Source organism: Macrobrachium nipponense, chromosome 7 (assembly GCF_015104395.2).
Source record: "Macrobrachium nipponense isolate FS-2020 chromosome 7, ASM1510439v2, whole genome shotgun sequence".
Lineage (NCBI taxonomy): Eukaryota > Metazoa > Arthropoda > Malacostraca > Decapoda > Palaemonidae > Macrobrachium > Macrobrachium nipponense.
The window spans coordinates 85,689,335-85,710,183 of record NC_061109.1 but is presented as its reverse complement, the minus strand read 5'-3'; the positions used below and the strand labels follow the sequence as shown (position 1 = coordinate 85,710,183).

Sequence of the window (20,849 nt, the reverse complement as noted above, 5' to 3'; positions counted from 1 at the left end):
ATAATTAATGACAGTAACAAGAAAGTGAGAGAGAGAGAGAGAGAGAGAGAGAGAGAGAGAGAGAGAGAGAGAGAGAGAGAGAGAGAGAGAGAGAGAGAGTAGGTTAAATAATTTAAATACTTCCTCGTATTACTCTTTTTAATTTTTAATTTTGTTTATTTTTATGCCATGAACATGGGTCTTTTGGTACTGGCAGCTTCTCTTATGTGCCATATTTAATGTGTTGTGATTGTTGATGGCTTCGCTAACTATATGACATTTTTTTCCCTTCACACTTTTATGCTTTATTTTATTCGATTTTTATAGTTCAAAAAATTAAAAAGACAATTTTTTTTTTGCAACAATTTACTCTTTTTGCCGTTGATTTACCGGTATTGGAATAGTATCACCTTAAATTTATAGAATTGGTCCTGTCTTTATGTTGACAGAACTATGGTTGTGAAATGCAGATCAGTCAGTGTAAGTTTCACCGAAGGTTCCTTTATTTTGGGCGCTAATCAAACGGTAAGTTTTAGATGTTTGTAATTATTAAACGAGGGTAAGTTGAAAACACATCTCAATGCTTAGATTAACAACGAAAATAAGTAGAAACAGAGAACCAGTATTCCTGCTGATGAGGACAAAATAAAAACCGCACCCTCAAACCACCCTGCCCCCCGCCCCCTCCATTAATAAAATGATGATGGAACTTAAAAAAATTTTGAAATGCTAATTGTTTAGATTAAACAACGAAAAATAAGCTGAAACACAGAGAACCGGTATTCCTGCTGATGAGGACAGAACTAAAACCATGCCCCCACCGCAACTCCCCCCACCCCCACCTCCCCATTGATAAAATGATGATGGAACTTGAAAAAAATAAAGCAAACCTACGAATCCTTTGTCATGTGTTGCAGTCACTTTGACTGAAGAATGGAGACCATTGAAAAAGACTTTGGGATTATCAGCTGCATTTGCAAGAAACGTCCCTTCCTCCCCTTTCTCTCACTGATGCATTTATTTCCCTCGTGTGATTGTGTTCCCCCTTTCCAATTCCTTGTGTACTTTGATGGCTTCTTTGTAAATCTTAAATCTATTGCCCCTTTTATTTTGCCCGTAAAGGACTTATACACTCCACGAAATGGAATGAATCTAGAGCAATTAATACTGTCCATTTATTTGGTGATGTTTATATGCGAAAATATAAGGTAATCCTGGGGAATATTACGCAAGATCTTCTCAAAATGCTCTGGGATATTCTACAATGTGAATGGGAATTGTAATGGCCTGTTTACATATAGGAACGTTCACAGAAATTTAAGCTCGTGCTAAAATTGAAATAAAAACACATGCATTCAGAAGTATATATGTTTATATATGCAGGTACACACACATGCATCTATATATATGTGCATATGTATATATATATATATATATATATATATAATGTGTATATATATATATATATATATATATGTATATATATATATATATATATATATATATATATATATATATATATATATAATATACGAAATCAAAATCAAGCCGTTTCCCATAACAGGTAGTAGTAGCTCGAGAAAAAACAAATACGGTGCAACAGTTAGTGGTTCATTGATACTTAAAACTTCTGAATGTTGATGATCTGCAGGTACTGAAAATTCCCCACAGGAGCCACCTTCATACACTCTCACATCCTGGATATTGAGGCTCGTGCCTCAGTGGCGTGATCGGTATGGTCTTGACCTGCCACCTTAGTGGCCGCGAGTTCGATTCTCGGGCATTCCATTGAGGTGTAAGAGATGTGTATTTCTTGTGAATGAAGTTCACTCTCGGCGTGGTTCGGAAGTCACGTGAAGGCTGAATAACCATACTGGTTCCATGCAACGTAAAAACACCTTACTTAGAAACAAACAATACCCTTATCTAGGTCTTCCTGTTCTCCCTTTACTTCGTCCTTATATACTTCTGAAGTATACACATTTCATCAACCATTTCTCATCCTGTCCATTCTTGCTAATGCATTAAAAACAAACATTTTATCTTGGCGTCTTTGAACTTTTTTCTTTTACTTCCAAGGATCCTTTGACGTATTCGCATCATGTCCTGCTTAGACATTCAAGCCTCCTTCATTCTTTTACGGATACGTCATTTTTCCCTCCTCGCTGAACCTATTCTGTCACGTCACGTTCTGCCATAAGCAGTTATATTCACGAGTAAATTTTATATATATATATATATATATATATATATATATATATATATATATGTAAATATACTACAATATATAATATAATATACAGGGTGTCCATAAAGTCCCAGTACCATTACAAGTATTTATTGCTCAGAATGGTACTGGGACTTTATGGACTCCCTGTGTATATATATATATATATTAATATACTATATATAATATATATATATATAACTATTATATATTATATATAATATTGATTTATATATATATGTATATATATATATATATATAATATATATATATATCTATAATAGTAAAGTTCTTGGTTTAACCAGACCACTGATGCGCTGATTAACAGCTCTCCTACGGCTGGCCCGAAGGATCAGATATTTTTAGGTGGCTTGGAACCAATTTGTTTACTTAGCAACGGGACCTGCAGCTTATTGTGGGATCTGAACCACATCGGGAAATGGGAATTTCTATCACCAGAAATAAATTCCTCTTATTTTTTGTTGGCAGAGCAGGGAATTGAACCCGGACCTTGAGATCGGTAGTATAGCACGTAACCAACTCGTCCAACGAGGAACTAATATATACATATATGGGCCTATGTGCATGTAATTATATATGTATGTATATATTTTTTTTAATGATCATAATTCCCTTTCAACTTTTCGAAATTATCACATTCTATGGTTGCACTTATCACCACAAAGCCTGAGATCCAAATGCAAGAATATGAAGTAATTATGATTTGCGGTTGTTAGGTCTGCAGCGTGACCTCGTTCTGATACTCTGGATGCGAGTTCGAATCCTGCTGCCGGACATCATAACTACTTTACATTCTTGCATTTAAACTCAAGGCTTCGTAGTGACAAGCGTCTCCGAAAAGTGTCGAGAATTGAAGAAGTTGAGGGGCGTGTATTTTTATTTGTAATCGCTACCTGCATTTTGTGGATTTGCATTACAGAAGGAGGACGCGCTTCAGTAGCGTGGTCGGTATGGTGTTGGCGTGCCACCTCGGTGGCCGCGAGGTTCGATTCTCGGTCATTCCATTGAGGAGTGAGAGATGTGTATTTCTGGTGATAAAAGTTCACTCTCGACGTGGTTCGGAAGTCACGTTAAGCCGTTGGTCCCGTTGCTGAATAACCCCACTGGTTCCATGCGACGCAAAAACATGCAATCAAACAAACAAACAATATGGAAGGAGGACCAGCTACTGTAATAACCAAAAAAAATAAAACAGTACGAAACGTTGGTAGAGCTCTGTAAATCCGGAGCGCTGCTGATATAGCCTGTACACAAACTGCTCTTCCACTCTTCTTCTCCCAGTGGTGTAAGAAACCGGACCCCTGTTTGCCTGAGCCCTCCTCGCCCTCCTCCTCCTCCGTCAGGGTCCGACAAATATTTACCGTGTCACCCTCTCCCTTTCCCCGAAACTGTCATCAACATCACCAACGTTATCATCAGCATTCTGTGGCACTGCCAATCTGGTCTTCCGCTCATTTTCATAATTCTCTGAGCGTCCCCTCGGAAAGCGTTATGGGATGGTTTTCTGCGGATAAGGTGATGACGCCACAATTACGCATTTTACCACTTTGATTTGAATTTCTCTCTCTCTCTCTCTCTCTCTCTCTCTCTCTCTCTCTCTCTCTCTCTCTCTCGTGTATGTATGCGTTTATACACTCAGAACTTTGGAAACTCTTTATGGTAATTAATCGTTGTAATGTTTCATCTCTCTCAGTTTTGGAAAATCGGAGCTGACGTGAATACACTTACGTTACGAACTCTCTCTCTCTCTCTCTCTCTCTCTCTCTCTCTCTCTCTCTCGTGTATGTGTGTGCGTTTATGTGTACGATATACACACACTTTGGAAACTCTTAAGGCAATTAATCATTGTAATGTTTCATCGCTCTCAGTTTGGGAAAATCGAATCTGACGTGAATACATTTATAAATGCGAACTCGCGAACTCTCTCTCTCTCTCTCTCTCTCTCTCTCTCTCTCTCTCTGTAGTTTTTGATGGATGGATTTTACACGTAAATAATAGCAGTATATAACTTCGAGGTCATCTTTTGTTTTACACAAGATGCCCTCTTATTTAAAAAAAAAATATGACTTGGCTCCCAAATACCCAGGCAAAAAGCGTAATCAATACACCTTGCCTACAAATCAGAAACACAGTCGACGTTTACTTATACCCCTTCATAAGCCAATCGTGTATCGTGCAAACCTCTCGGATAAAGGTAGACTAAATTAGATTTGATTGAACCTTCGTCAAGCAATTACCAGAGAGAAATACAAACACCGTCTGCCAGGCGGAGTTAACATGGACTCTGCAAGTGGAAGTAGGAGGAATTCCCACTTGGAATCACAAGGGTAACGACGTTTCGGTCTCGATGCTGAAAGGTAGAGAGAGGCATCTTTTCATATCTCCAAAACTTTGCTAAACGGGAGCAAGCTGTTAGAAACCAACGTGGATTTTAAAAAAGCAAGTAAATAAAATAAAAGAGGCTTATACCTCATAAACATTTAAAGGGATTTTGTTCTTACGAGTTCCATGGAAGGAACAAAAGAAAAAAGTAAAAAGATTCTCCGTTTGGGAATGAAGAAGTCTCTCTCTCTCTCTCTCTCTCTCTCTCTCTCTCTCTCTCTCTCTCATATCAGAAATTCCAGTATGTGGTCGTCCATGATAAGAGGCGACTGTCCTTTTAATTGGCCTTTTAAAATGCAGATCGATCCACTCCGGGTTTTCAACTTTGAGGGGAAAATAAGGGGGCCTTTTAAATATGAGATTGGTAATTTTAATTAGGTTACAACAAGTTTCCCCTTCATAGTTCCTCCCCTTTCCTCTCCCCTTGTTACGAGGACACATATAGGAGTTGGGATGTATCCTAAATTGAGGGCTTTATTCTGGCTGCTGCTTTCGTTGCTTTTAACTTGAAAGGAATAAGGGCTGGCTGCTGCTATTATTGTTTTTAACTTAAGGAATAATGGCTGTGCCATTTAATCTTGTATTGAGAAGATTTGGATTAATTCTTCAGGGCTTCGTTAAAGTTCGTAATTTTATGTTATGGGCATTCTGGCTTGTGCGCTTGGGCGCGAGCAAGTGAAGAGTGACCCAGGTAAACATGAAACAGATTAATGGTTGTGACTGATATCTTCTAGTTAGGCATTTTCAAACTTACTGGTGAGTAGCATAAAAAAAATAAAAACTACTTTTGTTATGCTAATATAAAATCACAGTACACATTAACATACTGACGGTAAAAAGAATTGTTGCCGGTATTTTCTTTGAAAAATAGTTTAGAAAAAATGATACGTTAGACACCAGTGGTTACTGAAGTTTTTTTTTTTTTTTTTTTTTTTGGTGTAGAGCCGTATATATGAAATAAGTGGAAAAACAGTACTCCATTGACCACGTAGATACCCAGCCAGAGCTGCACTTGTTTCCCAGCTTATTTTATGTTACCACAAATATCCAGAAAATAACCACCGCTATTGGCGCTATAAAGGCTTTCCGTAAAGTCTGCGGATTTTTCACGCCACATTTCGCAGGAGAAATTGCCCCCCCCTTTTTTTTCTCTCCACAACACTAGAGATTTTAGATATTGTATTCGTTGGTTCCTGTTTTTTTCCAGGAATAATTTCTATTTAACTGATGGAAAGGATTCTGAAAATAAAAGCTTCCTGAATATTTATAATTTCATAATAGCCACCACATTAATTGTGCAGAATGCGTCTGTAGTAGATTTTTTGGGATTTATTATCTGTAATAATTCGAGATAGCTCCTATATTGTATCTTTTATGAAAGAAAATACTCTGTTCAAACTCTATATTTAATTATTTCATTACGTATCTCTTTTCTGTTGTATTTTGTTACAATTTCAATTGTATGTAGCAGTCCAAAAGCATCATCATTGAATTCTTTGCTATAAATTTCCTGTACTGTATATTAGACACATTTCCCGTCATTTCCAAGTAGGTCTGGGTCCTTCATCTCTTCTGGTGCCCTCAGGAGCCCAGCTCACCCTGCCACGTACTATTCCCCCCAGGGGTTGTGCGAAGGACATGTTCAAGCCACCTATACATCTCCCTTTCTTCCTTATCTCAAAGCACATACATGTCTTAAACGAGTTTTTAGGACCAAGTGATACTCGTTTATACAAAAATGAAACACACGACTATCAGGCAACTACCCACTTCGAACTGTGGCTGAAACACACTGGGCGTTAGCTGAAATGCAAGACTAGGCTAATAAACCCCCGTAGATACAAAAAATAAACTTTTCATTTCCCAAATTACCTGACATTGAAATGGAACAAAATGAATACATTAAAGTGCAATAAAATGAATTAACTCTGACCCAAAAGACTGTAAAATGTCATTTTCCTCTCCCAAATCAGGTTTAAGTAAGTACTCCCTGTTATCCCACTACGTCCGACTAACCACACCAATTTTAATAAGTCAAATAAGTCTTAGTGAATCCATTCTCTTTATGGTGACATGGAACCCATCTGAAATAAAGAGACCATAATTATTACACCATTTCACTCGTGAAAGTTAATCAAAAGGAATGTGTACCACACCACACTTCTCTTTCTCCCACGAATTTGTTATCACTTCAAAGGTTAACTTTTCAAAGTCCTGTCTTACGTTACCTTATTCGATGGGCCTTCTCAACACCTCTCCCAGGTGTGTTCTGCACACTGTCACAAGTAATTAAAGAGTGTCCTCTCTTACTCTCATTACATCATCATCAAAACCATATATCGTATGCTACGAACACACATGCAGACGCCCTGCGGGGCACCTAGCAACCATGGGTGCCGCACGTCCAAAGCATGTGATTTACGAGGCGTCGCCGACCTCAAATTGCATTGGTCATCATTCCTGGCTGTTTTTCATTTCAGCATTCTTCGAGGAATCTAGCGCTTGTCACTGAGCGGCCATTCTCTAACCTTAAAGAGCTGAGATTAACAATTCCCTACTGCGCCCTTTTTAAGACATGTACTATGATGCAGCAGACATTTAGATATCAAGTCTGTGTGTATGATGTTGTTTTTGTTACATTGCTTATTAACAAATGCCTTGAAACTAGCAAGACTACCATGAAGCAGTATACTGTGGATTACGATCCAATGAAAGTCTTTTCGTGGACGACAAGTATTCTATGCTTTGAGCAGCCTTCCCAAGCTCTATGAAAGTCTTCATTGCCTTGTAGCTCTACCGGGCCACTGACCTGGTTTGTTGTTTGTTTGTTTGTATGGTGTTTTTACGTTGCATGAAACCAATGGTTATTCAGCAACAGGACCAACGGCTTTACGTGACTTCCGAACCACGCTGAGAGTGAACTTCTATCACCGGGAATACACATCTCTGACCCCCCAATGGAATGCCCGAGTATCGAACTCGCTGCCACCGAGGTGGTAGGCCAATACGTACCGACCACGCCTCTGAAGCGCATTGCTTTGTTATAGAACTGTTCCTTATGTGGAAGTGCATTTCTTCTTTCTATTTCTTTCAAGTTCAGTCAAACGTCTCTCACGTTACCAAGCTCAAATTAATCCTCAAGTTTTCTAATCCTCCCCGCAAATTCAAGATGAACTCTACCGGTCTACTGCCATTCTTCATTAGCGTTCTCCGTCGTGTACGGCATAGATATTAAACTAAGCCGTCAGCTATGTAGATTTACGCCTTTCCTGGGGTGTGTTTTGTGTTCTGTTGTATTTTCAGGTCCTTGGATTAATTATTCCTCTGCTTGAATTCATCATTACGTTTCGTTGTGGCCTTCAAGGTTTCCTTTGAAGATGGCTTAAAAGACGTTTTAAAGTTCTTATAATTTATGTGACGGATGAGTTAAAAAAGACCAATTAGAAAAAACCCATATAATAAACATCTATGAATTTATCAAGTTAAATAACTCTTAATATTGGAAAATTGTTTTAAAATGTGTGCATAATGAACGTTTTTTTTAATCTGTGCATATTTCGAAATGTATTATATTTATAAACTACTGCACTTTTTATGTTGTAATCATTGTTCAATCTGATACATTTTTATTTTAGATTTTTTTTTTTTTCATGGTGTATCATATAATGCATTTCACTTTTTTACGGCTAACGCATAAACATTTGATGGAAATTTCAGCTTGGAGATAACGTTACTGACTCGTCTGTTTGCTAGTTTGGAGAATTGACGTTTTATATATCATTGTTATCCTATAATCTGGAATGTGTAGCAGGCTTCTGCATCATTTGACGCTATGTACTGGATTATCCGAGATAAGCTATTTTGTTTTTTGGTAGACGTTGATAGGTAGTGGTGTGTATATGCTTTTGAAAGCTTTCGCAGTAAAATAACAGAAACTGGTTTTGATTTATGTAGATTTGGTAAAATGTTACACATTTCTTTTTTAGACAAAATTGGTTTTGTGTATGCCTTTTAAACCAGATTTATTCTAGGGATGTTGAGCTTTAGATCTTCCTATTATTTAGGAAGCTTGTTTCCTCCCTCTCTTTTTCTCGTAGTTTCCCGGGAAGTCTCTCGAGTTTAAGTATATATTCAGTAGGATTGGAAATTAATTTCCTCTGCTGGTACACCAATAAAACAGCGGCAATATCCTCTTCCTCCGAATCGCTCGGTCGAAAAAGGAATTACGTGGATGATGGACTCTCCGACTTTTCAGTTTCGGTATCATTTTCAATTTCATCTGACGTTTTGGGAAAAAAGAGGTTTTTTCGTCATTTGTCTTTTGCTGTTCGGGTTATTATCGTAGTCTTTAAATTTAGTTGTCTGCTTTTTGTTTGTTGTATGTTTGTACGAACTCGTCCTTTTTTTTAATACGTGCGGACTTTAAACTTAGTTGTCTGCATTGTGTTTGTTGAATGTTTGTACGAATTCGTCCATTTTTTTATCCGTTCGGTCTTTAAATTCAGTTGTCTGCATTGTGTTTGTTGAATGTTTGTACGAACCCGTCCTTTATTTATACGTGCGGTCTTTAAATCTAGTTGTCTGAATTTTGCTTTTTGAATGTGTGAACTCGTCCTTTTTTATATATATATAAGTTCGGTCTTTAAATTTAGCTGTCTGCATTGTGTTTATGGAATGTGTGTACGAACTCGTCCTTTTTTTTTATACGCGCGGTCTTTAAATTTCGTAGTCTGAGTTGTGTTTGTTGAATGTGTGTACGAACTCGTTTTTTTTTCTTATACGTGCGTTTCATATGCTTTTATTTTTTGTGTCTGCGTCCATCAACAAGTACTCGCAAAGAAATGTCTATAAAGTAAACACGTATGGAAAAATTTCTCCTTAAAGAGAAAACATGCAACTCTGAACTTCTGGTAACCGCTTTATACACCTACACAGACGTTTCTTGCTTACTGGCTGTCATCATGAGTGAATACTGTGTGACACCAATACTTTGGAGTCTATATCCCTCATGTCTGATTTAAAAAAAAAAATCTATAGTCACAAAACGGAACTATTTAAGGGCAACACATGACAGGGAAGGAGGCTGATGAAGATAATTCCTTTGGCTAAAAGTAAAAGGCTTGTTTAATGCGTTCTTAATTTTTAGGAGATAAGCCCCTTCCACACGAGGGCCAAATGCACGGCGGGCAGACACTGTTACCAATTTTGCGAGTGGATGGAGATCACGAGTGTGGTCCAAGTCATAGGTTCGCCTGCCTGTGAATACTGCCTCCCTTGGACTGCTTGATCTGGTAGCACTGTTGAAAAGCGAGAGAGTTACGGGCAAATCAGAGTGCCCGTCCTGTCTATGCCCCTCGTGTGGAAGGGGCTTTAGGGATGAAAGCCTACGATAATTAATTTGATTTTTTTGCCGGGAACTTTCGAAGAAGAGGACAAAGAAATTACTAACCAGTAAATACCTTTTGAGATGAAAATTAAGAGAACCTTTTCACGCGATGAATCGCAGGCTTCTGTGATTCAAGCGGGAGGGAGAGGGAAGTCCATTGATTAATTGATTTTATTCGGCCTGTATATTCTCATGAATTATTGGTATTCCTAAAAATCGGTAACCTCAAAAATGTATGAGAAATGAAGCTTGTAAAATATTCAAAGGAATTTTTACAACACCTCCTTGTGACTTACGAAAAGTATTTGTCTGGTATGCCGTAAAAATAATCCGGTTTCCAAAGGAGAATATGGAATTAGGAACTAAGCATATTTGAGTGCTTTGGCCAGTGAAATATTAAGTAGAATGTAAGAGCACTTTTGCAAAAAATAAAAAAAAAATAAATAAAAAGAATAAATTATAAATGGAAGAATGAAAATAAGAACATTATGGTTATATATATATATATATATATATATATATATATATATATATATATATATATATATATATATATATATATGTATATATATATTTGTGTGTGTTCGTGTCTGTGTCAAACAGTATGTAACACACTCACTCTCACTCCCTCCCTCCGTCCCCCCTCCCCCCCCCTCTCTCTCTTGCTGAAAATGCCTTAGACTAGAGTTTAGGCAAAAGAGTTTTCATCCATTTATATCACCATCTTCTTAGCTTTGTATCCTTGATATATATATATATATATATATATATATATATATATATATATATATATATATATTATACATATATATATATATCATGTGTGTGTGTGTTTGTATGTAAGATACGTACATCTAAACAGCAAATACTATTTTCTTTTGCCACGTTGTATCTGCATTGTCTGAGGTGAAATATGCAGTGGATTTTTTTCGGAGAGGGCTGGATATATTGATTAGAACAGCGACTTGTGGCTGTAGAGAAACAAGACCAATCAGTCCGATCTCTCTCTTGCCTCGTGCGTTCCAGTAGGCGAAGGTTTTTTGTTTTTTTTCTCCTTTCATCTTCGATTGCTCTCTGGACAACCTCCTGCCTCTCTCTCTCTCTCTCTCTCTCTCTCTCTCTCTCTCTCTCTCTCTCTCTCAACAGTTATAAAAGTTAATTTTTTTTGCATAATTTCATCATTATCGGTTCATAGCCATCGCTATGTTCAAGTCTCGGGGATTCACGGGAATCTAATTAATTGGTTTAAAATATTCCTAAATCCACATCTAATTAATTAGTGCATTACTCCTCCCCCTCCCTCTCCCCCTTCCCCCATCATTAAAGGGAATTTATTCTTTTCCCGTCATTTGATTGCTGCCCCTGTAATCTGTGCGTGTGTGTGTACATTCGCTTACAATTATTCTCGTAGCATGAGTCTTCTCTCTCTCTCCTCTCTCTCTCTCTCTCTCAGGTTCAAGTGGTAGCATTCTCCCGTAGCAAGTCGAAAGAAAGTTCCAGGAATGTTCCTGGAATCATTTTCGCACAAGGAAGGAAGTTTTAAGGACAGGCCTTTAAAAGCGTTTAGCGCCTCAGTGGAGTGGTCGGCTTGGTCTTGGCCTGCCACCTCGATGGCCGCGTGTTCGAGTCTTGGGTATTCCATTGAGGGGTGAGAAATGTGTATTTCTGGTTATAGAAGTTCACTCTCGACGTAGTTCGGAAGTCATGTAAAGCAGTTGGTCCCGTTGCTAAATAACCATACTGGTTCCATGCAACGTGAAAACGCCATACACCATACAAACATATCTTTATATTCCTATTTCTCATGCAGCAACATCTGTAGTTATTATATATATATATATATATATATATATATATATATATATATATATATTAATTTACTGTGTGGTATCTGCACGAAGACTTTGTATTGAAGGCTCTTCCCACGCGCGAACTTGCATCATACACACTGACATACACACTTATTTTAGTTCTACGTATGATATTCATTCATGATTCATTTTAAATAGACTTAAGGCTAATTTAGAAATCGTTACATAGAATGTTGGCAAACCGACTGCATTTTTTTTTAATCATTTATAAAATCTTTCCTCTGTTTTATTAAGGACCATTCGTTAAGATTAAATGAACCTCCTAATGCTCACCTTTTTATTCACAATGAGATCCTTGGAGTCCTAATCCTACTCTTTTTTCTCCACAGTGAGATCCTTGGAGTCCTAATTCTACTCTTTTTCTCCACAATGAGATCCTTGGAGTAGGGTCGGATGGGGTTTCCTTATCCAAGGAAAGAAATGATTAGAAGTTTATCCGGCCTCGTGGTTAGAATAAACAGTTGGGTTTTGGGGGATGGGAATTAGGTAGGTGGGTGGGTCAGAAAAAGGAGTAGGTAGTTCATATCTCGCATGAGAGCATCCCGATAACAAGGGCGGTAACTCGAGAGACGCGATAAGAATACCAAGGGAGCGCCGACCCCTAAGGGCGGAAGATAGGAATACTGAATGTGACTCCTGATGGGTAGAGGGGGCTACTCCTTCATTCTTTTTTTTTTTTCTAATTCCCTCTTGAAGGCCGCAGCAGCGAAAAGGTTAACTTTCCAACATAATTTCTTCGTTTGAGTTTAACTTTCGATTCCTTTCTACATTTTTAAGAAGGTTTAGCTTTCATAACTTTCCTCTCCGCTTCCCAAGGGGAACCTCATATCGCGTTCTCTTTCATCCTTAATGTAAGTCTCGAGTTTCACTTCGTTTGGAGTTTTGTTTTGTGAGCCTTGACTTTCATTTCGTAATGCTCTGTAAAGAAGGCCTTTCTTCTCCTAATGTTCCCGCGAAGTTTCTGTACAGCATATCCTTCACAAATGTATTCTGTGGCAGCATTTGAAATTCCATTGGGACAGTTTCTTTTGAAGAATTGCCGTTCTACAATATAAGTTGGTCTTTTGGTCGGACAAAGGTGTTTTAACAGTATTGAATGCTGTTGGTCATACATTTCGTTTATATTTTCGTGTGTATTCATACTTTTGCTTCTTTCGTATCAGTGGTCGATGTTAGATATGTAGTCTGTAGGTGACACGTACGAAACTGATTAGCTTTTCAGTTGAATTTCCCTAGTAAGCTCATTGACCCATTTTCTATAGGTTTAGCTATTATCTTATCTTTTATCAGCTAGTTCTTTGGAATCCCCCCTCCCCCTTTTTTTATGTCGATTTTCAGCGTAATCTTCTCTCTCTCTCTCTCTCTCTCTCTCTCTCTCTCTCTCTCCTCTCTCTCTTTTCTGTATGTTACAGGTCTCATATCCATACAAGGTAGTTCTTTGGAATCACCCCCCCCCCCCCCCTACCCACCCCGTTTTTATGTCACTTTGTTTTTTTTTTTTTTTTTATATCAGAGGGTTCTGCATGTTACAGGTCTCATACCTGAGTTATCCACACAAGCAGAATTATTAATTAAGCGTTCATGTTAAAATAGTTTGATTACTGTCTTAGGTTCCTGAGGTTTTTGCTCATTTCATTTGCATATATTCTTGTATGTGGATACTGCCTTTTTATTTATTCATTTATTTTTGAGAAAGCTTTTCAGGTGGCATTCTTTTTCCTCACTTTCGTAATTCTGTCCCTTGTGTTAGATTTTTACCAACTCCTGCCACGCACTCTGCATTGCCCAATAGTTTATTCTAAACATGTATGCAAAAGGAAATATTGTTTAATATCTGTAAAAACCAGAACAACACTTTATAGACGATTTTTTTCAGCATCAGCAAACTGTTAACCTATTACAATCACGTTGACATCACTGAACGCAGGTGCAGTAAGTTATAGTGTAAAAACCAGCAATAAGACTTAGTTTCAAATACTACGCCTTAGTTACTGTAGGAAAATACTTGATATGTGGTTGAACACCTTACTTGATTCACCAAAATAACGATCTTTTTATGTATCTGCCAACTGAAACAAGCGGGCAGGTTGATTAAAAGTCATCAGATGTTAACCAAATATGTGAAAAATGGGTTTGAGAAAGATATATTCAAATTCAATAATTTTTAACTCTTAATTGCCGTCAGTGGACTTTATGCGGTGCACTGTTAAGGCTCTTTGCAGCGTGCCTTAGGCCCTTAGCTGCAACCACTTTCGTTCCTTTTACTGTACCTACTTTCATATTCTCTTTCTTCCATCTTACTGTCCACCCTTTCCTAACAGTGCGAGGTTTTCCTCCTGTTGCACCTTTCAAACCTTTTACTGTCAATTTCCATTTCACCGCTGAATGACCTCTTTATACGTCCCAGTGTTGAGCCTTTTGCCTAAATTCTATAGTAAACTCAAATTCAACTTATTTCCTTTATAACTCTCAAAAATGAGACGCAAAATTAGATCGGAACAGGAGATCTAACAAATTTATCTTAGATTTTGTATTTGTTCTCGTAAAGGAAACGCGGACAAGCAAACATGTTGTGTACAAGTAGATAGGACAAAAGTGCTAAACCTTAAACACCGCCTCTTTGAATCAAGCAACATTTGGATTTATATCGTTCGTGTTATACAGGGTATCCATAAAGTTCCGGTACCACTACATGTATTTATTACTCAGAATGGTACTTTGAGGACACCCGTATCTTACAAACTGTAATCTATTCTTGTTTGCTTTTTTGTATGCGACAGTTTTTCTCTCTTGAATGTTTTGAAAAAATATTTTGAATTATTTTATAAGATTTTAACAATCTTGTATAATTTTATAATCTTTGTAGTCGGTACAGCTACATAATCCATAGATACACTTCCCATTTTCTAGTGTTATTTTCTAGAATAATATTATAACTCGCATGTTGTGTCTTTAACTTTGTGATTGCATTTACTTAAAAAGTTAATTATATCTTAGTTTAACTTGGCCACTGAGCTAATTAACAGCTCTCCAAGGGCTGGCCTGAAGTAATAGATATTTTTACAATGCTAGAAACCAACTGGTTTCTTAGCAACGGGACCTACAGCTTACTGTGGGACCCGAACCACATTATATCGAGAAATGAATTTCTAATCACCAGAAATGAAATTCTCTGATTCCTTGTTGGCAGAGTTGGGAATCGAACTCGCGCCTACCGAATGGGTAGGCAAGCACGTAACCCACTCGTCCAACGAGGAAGTGATTTGCATGAGAATAACAAATAAGTTCATGTTTTCTTTCTCTCTTTCTACAGGTGTGGGTGATGAGGAGTGGGTGGGTGGTGTGGGCAGTCTGGGCGATATGGTGTGGGTGTGTGGGGTTTGCCTGGGATCAGGTGGGCAATTGTAACCGGAATCCACTTGGAATCGAAAGTCCCAGGATTCCCGGGGATAATGGATACAAGATCAAGATCAGCGGCAACCCGGAGAAGTACGTGCCAGGAGAAGTTTACACAGGTAAGCTGTCTGTTTTTGGTTTGTTGTTGTTATTGTTGTTGTTGCCTGTGTCCTGTGAACGGACCAAATGACGTCACGCCCCGAGATTTGTTACACTCTTGACTTGGTTCATAGAGTGTCCCTTTTCAAAATTTTTTGTGCCGTTTTCTTTCGTGCGTGTGTTTGTGTGTGTGTTTTTGTATTATGGTCTCCAGAGAGATTCTTGTTGTTGTTTTTGTTGTCTGTGTCCTGTGAATGCACCAAATAACGTCACGCCCCGAGATTTGTGACACTCTTTGACTTGGTCCCTGGAGTCTTCCTTTTCATTATTTTTTTGTGGCGTTTTCTTACGTGTGAGTGTGTGTGTGTGTGTGTGTGTGTTTTTTTTAATATGGTCTATTTATTTATTTGTTTATTTATTGTTATTTTATTTTTTATTTATTTATTTTAATATTATTTATTTATTTATTTTAATTTCTGTTGTTGTCTGTGTCCTGTGAATGCACCAAATGACGTCACGCCCCGAGATTTGTGACACTCTTGACTTGGTCCCTGGAGTCTTCCTTTTCATTATTTTTTGTGGCGTTTTCTTTGTGTGTGTGTTTTTTTTTTCATTTTTTTTTATTATGGTCTCCAGAGAGATTCATAGATGCAAGCATTGAGCTGCCTTTTGTCTCTGCTCTTTACATATACCTGATGACGTCAGGTTTTGGAAATGTGGTCCACTTTATGATGACGTCATTTCTCGAAGCTTTCTTCATTCAAAATTTCGTTACGGTTTTAAAAATTTGTGAATTTTCTAGGTTTCCTTGGTTTTTATATTTTACAATTCTAGGTTAAGCAGGTTACTTGTCTGACATGAAAAAACCCTTTATTTTTGTCATTATATCGTTACGTCATGAAACTTTCAATTTTTTCCCTTTAATTTTTAAAGTTTAATTTCTTTTTTTTACGTCCCAGCGTCTGTTTACTTGTTTACTCTTCTTTTAGATTAATTTTGTTTTATGACACTTGAATATCCCACTTTACTCTGCAATTTCGATGTTGGCTGAATATATATCTACAACCTTCCAAACCTACCGATCACATTCAGTAGTTCTGTTTCAAATTATGTTCTTGTGCCTTCTCCATGCAACATCAATCACAGGTCTGCAGGGAAATCGTATCATCCTCCTCAGGATAGTCCGAATTTCTTCGACCACTTATCAAGGACGACATTTGCAAGTGGTCTAATTCCCCGTCGCCTGTGAAATTCATATAACCGTACCAGAGCTTCGCCGCCGAAGGGTGTCGCATCTCCAATACCTGGACAGAAATTGCGACGGAGCTTGAAGCGTCTCGTACTCCAACTTTCGCCTGCGTCAATAAGTTAGCTGCAAATTCTTGTTTCCTCGTCAATATTGGCTGGGAACCCACTTATCTCGCAGTTCAGCGCTGTTCAATTACACGGCGATGTTTAGAATGCTGTTAGGCATGTCCTCCAGGATGCAGAGCTGTAAAAGCTGTAACACAGATACCTTTTCCACATTTCACGTAGCTGCCTCGTCTCTCTATAGCAGTGCTGCCGTACCCTCAGAAATGCCGTCGTATTTTTAATCAACTTTCTTATGATATCGTAAACCATGTAGGTTCGTGATTTACCTTTAAATAGATAAAGTTGGCGATTAATATATTAATATACTTCGGATGTCATTTGTCCGTGAAGGGAGAGAAAGGTCGATTGTTGTAGGTGTAATTCAACGCTAAAAGATATTAGAATGGTTTGAAGTCCATTAAAAAAACACACACACATTATCCCAGAGACACCGTACTTAGGTCAAGGTCAAAAGACATTTGCTAAATTCAATCACTGTAAGACAATTTCTCCCCTTGATCTTTCTATTCATTCATTTATTTCTTCTGTGATTTTCAGTGATAATGACATTCAATATTTCTTCAGTAACAACATTTCATTTGTTCATTCTACTTCATATTTTTTTATTTATTTCTTCAAAGTCGTCGAATCATCCACCTTATCAGCACTTTCTGTTTTTATTTCTTTATACTAAAAGATGTTATAAACAAAGATTACAGTAACAAGTTCTCCAGAGATGAAATATTTCAAAAATGGTAAATCTGCTATCGAGAAAGATTGCATCTAGATACCAAAATTTATTTTTTTACTTCATTTTTTTGTACTTCATTTGTCGATCATTCTTGGTGTACCCCTTTTGACAGACTCAGTCCGCGGAATATTCCCTTGTGAACGATATATGCGATGTAAGTGTGTACGTGTGTATGTGAATATATATATATATATATATATATATATATATATATATATATATTATGTTATGGTCAGCCATGAGCTCCATACAGGTTCAAAAAAATAAATTAAGAAAATTGATAATGGGACTGGAAAGTCTGGCAGGGGCAGAGGTAACAACGGGAAAAGGACTTCAACAAAACTGCAGAATAACCTTAAAACTACTTTTATTAAGCCTAAATTATTCACATATATACAAGTGAGTCAGGTTTGGTCCAAAATTAATTACATTACCAAAATAAATTAAATAGCAAGAGTCAATAACAGATGCAGCATAAATAAAGGTTACTTTAATAAACATAATGAACAGTAAACGCATCAAATTGCAGTTAACACTTGTTAAATACTTTAGCTACATCAACAACAAAAATCACGACAGCATAAAGAAATCCACCAACAGCTTAAATAATATAATGGTACAACAAGCTTCATACATTACACACATGGAAACCTTTAAGCAGCATAAATACATATATGGAAATAGTTACGCAGCATAAATGCACACATTGAAATACTTTAACAGCATAAATACCAATAGCTAAAGGGGTAACAATATAAATTAAGCAGCACGAATACCAAGTTACTTGTACAAAATGACAAGGTAACAATAACATTATCTGGAGAATTACATTTAACATTCCCTCGTGCAGTACAAAAACACCACGACAATCTACACAGATTTCAAGACCACGAAGGGTCCAAGAGGACAAACACCATTGAACTGCTGCACGATCATCGAAATACCCGCCCTATGACGGCCAACAGGAACATCTCCAAAAACACACAGATGATCGCCAGAGTCAAGGCAACAGCAAGTCTGCTGTCAAACAGGAACAACACCGTTCCTCCGATGGACAAGGTTCAGCCATCAAAACCATCCTCGAACTGCAGAGGGCCACAGGTAGCGAAATACCTTCAGTTCCAACATTCTCCAACTCCAAGCTGCTATGCTGTCGAGATCTGTACTCGCTGCTATCCCAAACCTGACTAAAGTTAATCACAATGCAAGGAGCAAAAGTCACCTCTTACAAAGAAAAACAAGCACTACTGGGTAAGGAGGGCACCTTCAACAAGGGAACGACGACAGAACGGTTGTTCCCAACAATAACAAGCACTGAACCTTACAATATATATATATATATATATATATATATATATATATATATATATATATATATATATATATATATATATATATATATCAAATGTTTGTGAGAGAGTGCACGTTTGCACATATACAAAGATATGAATATGTGTACTATGTGTATAGGTGTATATGTAAACATACGTGACTATAAAATATTAGTCAAGCCACCCTCGACAGATCCATTTTTATCCTTTGCAAAATGGCCACTTTTTTTTCCCTTACAACCTGACGAGTTCTGGAAATTGGCCCCAGAACACCCCTCAGGTCCCCACTGCCCCCTTTCGTTGAAATTTGGGAGTCAGCTGTCCCAAGACTGAACGAGTCAATGATTGGGCGAAGAAAACCCACAGTTGTACGAGTTTATGCAAATTATCTCTAAAAATATGAAGTTTTCCTCAACTTGGTCAGTTGGAGAGTTTTCCTGGTCTCTTTTGGGTTTAGGTTAAAGAATTTCTCACCTCACTTCCTTCTTCATTTTTGCTTGACTAATACTTTATAGTCACATTTACATGTACGTATACCTATAAACATATATTCATATTCATATCTTTATATATATATATATATATATATATATATATATATATATATATATATATATATATAATACACACACAAACGCGTGCTCTCTCACAAACATTTTATGTATGTATTTATGTATACATACATACATACATACATACATACATACATACATACATACATTTATCAGGTACGCTTTCCTACATGTAAGTTTACGAACGAAATTCCATAAATAAGCACTTTTCTTCCCATATTTTCACATCAGTGTTTTTTAGCCTCATGCCGTGGCCAAGTTTGTATATCACCTTTCCTGATGATCTTTATTGTATTCTCATTCATTTCTGATTGTTAACATTCCCCAATCCTTTATTAACCTGACGCAGACGTTAGACAACGCAGGCCCAACCGTTAGGGGGGAGGGGGGGAGCAAGTCCAGAGGTATAAGCTCCCTTGTGCTTTATTCATGCCACGTTGTATAATTCCTTCTGGAAACTCATCCGTGAATTCGAACATCAATCCAGCGGCAGACCTGGTCAACAGCAGCAGGTCACAGAAGCTAGTCTTCCTAGTTGCTGAGTTCCGTGGAAGATCGTCAGACGGGTTGTTCTAAATTCTTTTTCGATTACTTAGAAAGATTATTTATTTATTTATTTATTTATTTATTTATTTATTTATTTATTATTATTATTATTATTATTATTATTATTATTATTATTATTATTATTTGTCAAGTCTCTTCAGGATTTTTTGACTTCTTCCATTTGGATGTCTGTTGTCAATTTCTTAGACTTTTCTTAGATTAGAAAGTTATTAAGTTTCTTAGACTTTTTCTTAGAGAGTTAATAACCATTTACCACTTCTCATAATACACGTGCAATGCACGTAATCTCATTCTGTCTTCGATCTCACTTGTGCTATCTTTAGCCTCGTGTCTCACTCTTGCTTTCTTTTTGATTCCTGTGCAAAGATGCTCTCTCTCTCTCTCTCTAGTTGAAACATATTAAATGCCCAATGGGTTGTATTTAGATAAAAGGAGATAATACTTACAGCACATATCATTCACGATCCTGCTCTGGTAGAGGTCAGCAAAAGGTCACTGAAGATGCAGTGGTGGTGTTCCTGAAAGTATATGGCACTGCAGAGACCAGGTAGCCTTATGAAATATGAGGAAGCTATAGTAGACTCTCATCAACCGTGCATTTGACGTCTAAGCCAGTCCCTTACGACGCTCCTGATTATGGCTGTTGATAAGCCAATCACAGGGCTGGAAACTCTCAGTCTCTCGAGAGAGTTCACATGGTTAGGATCTACGCTCCACCTCTCCTGAAAGACGTATCCCTGAGGAGAGGTGGAACATACATCCCGCCTATGTTAATTCTCTCGAGAGAGACTGAGAGTTTCCAGTCCTGTGATGGGCTTATCAACAGCCATAATCAGGAGCGTCGGAAGGGACGGGCCTAGACATCAAATGCACGGTTGATGTGAATCTGCTATAGTTGCCTGTGCCCACAGCTT

The 20,849-nt window shown here is 37.5% G+C and overlaps 1 protein-coding gene across 3 annotated transcripts in view; it reads left to right on the top strand.

Annotated features, from left to right (window-relative positions):
* Window positions 1-20,849, top strand: part of LOC135217000 (spondin-1-like) — a 958,013-nt gene that overhangs the window by 224,854 nt on the left and 712,310 nt on the right. For all 3 annotated transcript variants that reach the window (XM_064252561.1, XM_064252562.1, XM_064252563.1), the window contains exon 2: window positions 15,180-15,381. In XM_064252561.1, the coding sequence (XP_064108631.1) occupies window positions 15,189-15,381 (193 nt within the window). In that variant the 5' untranslated portion in view covers window positions 15,180-15,188. The remainder of the gene's footprint in view (window positions 1-15,179; window positions 15,382-20,849) is intronic.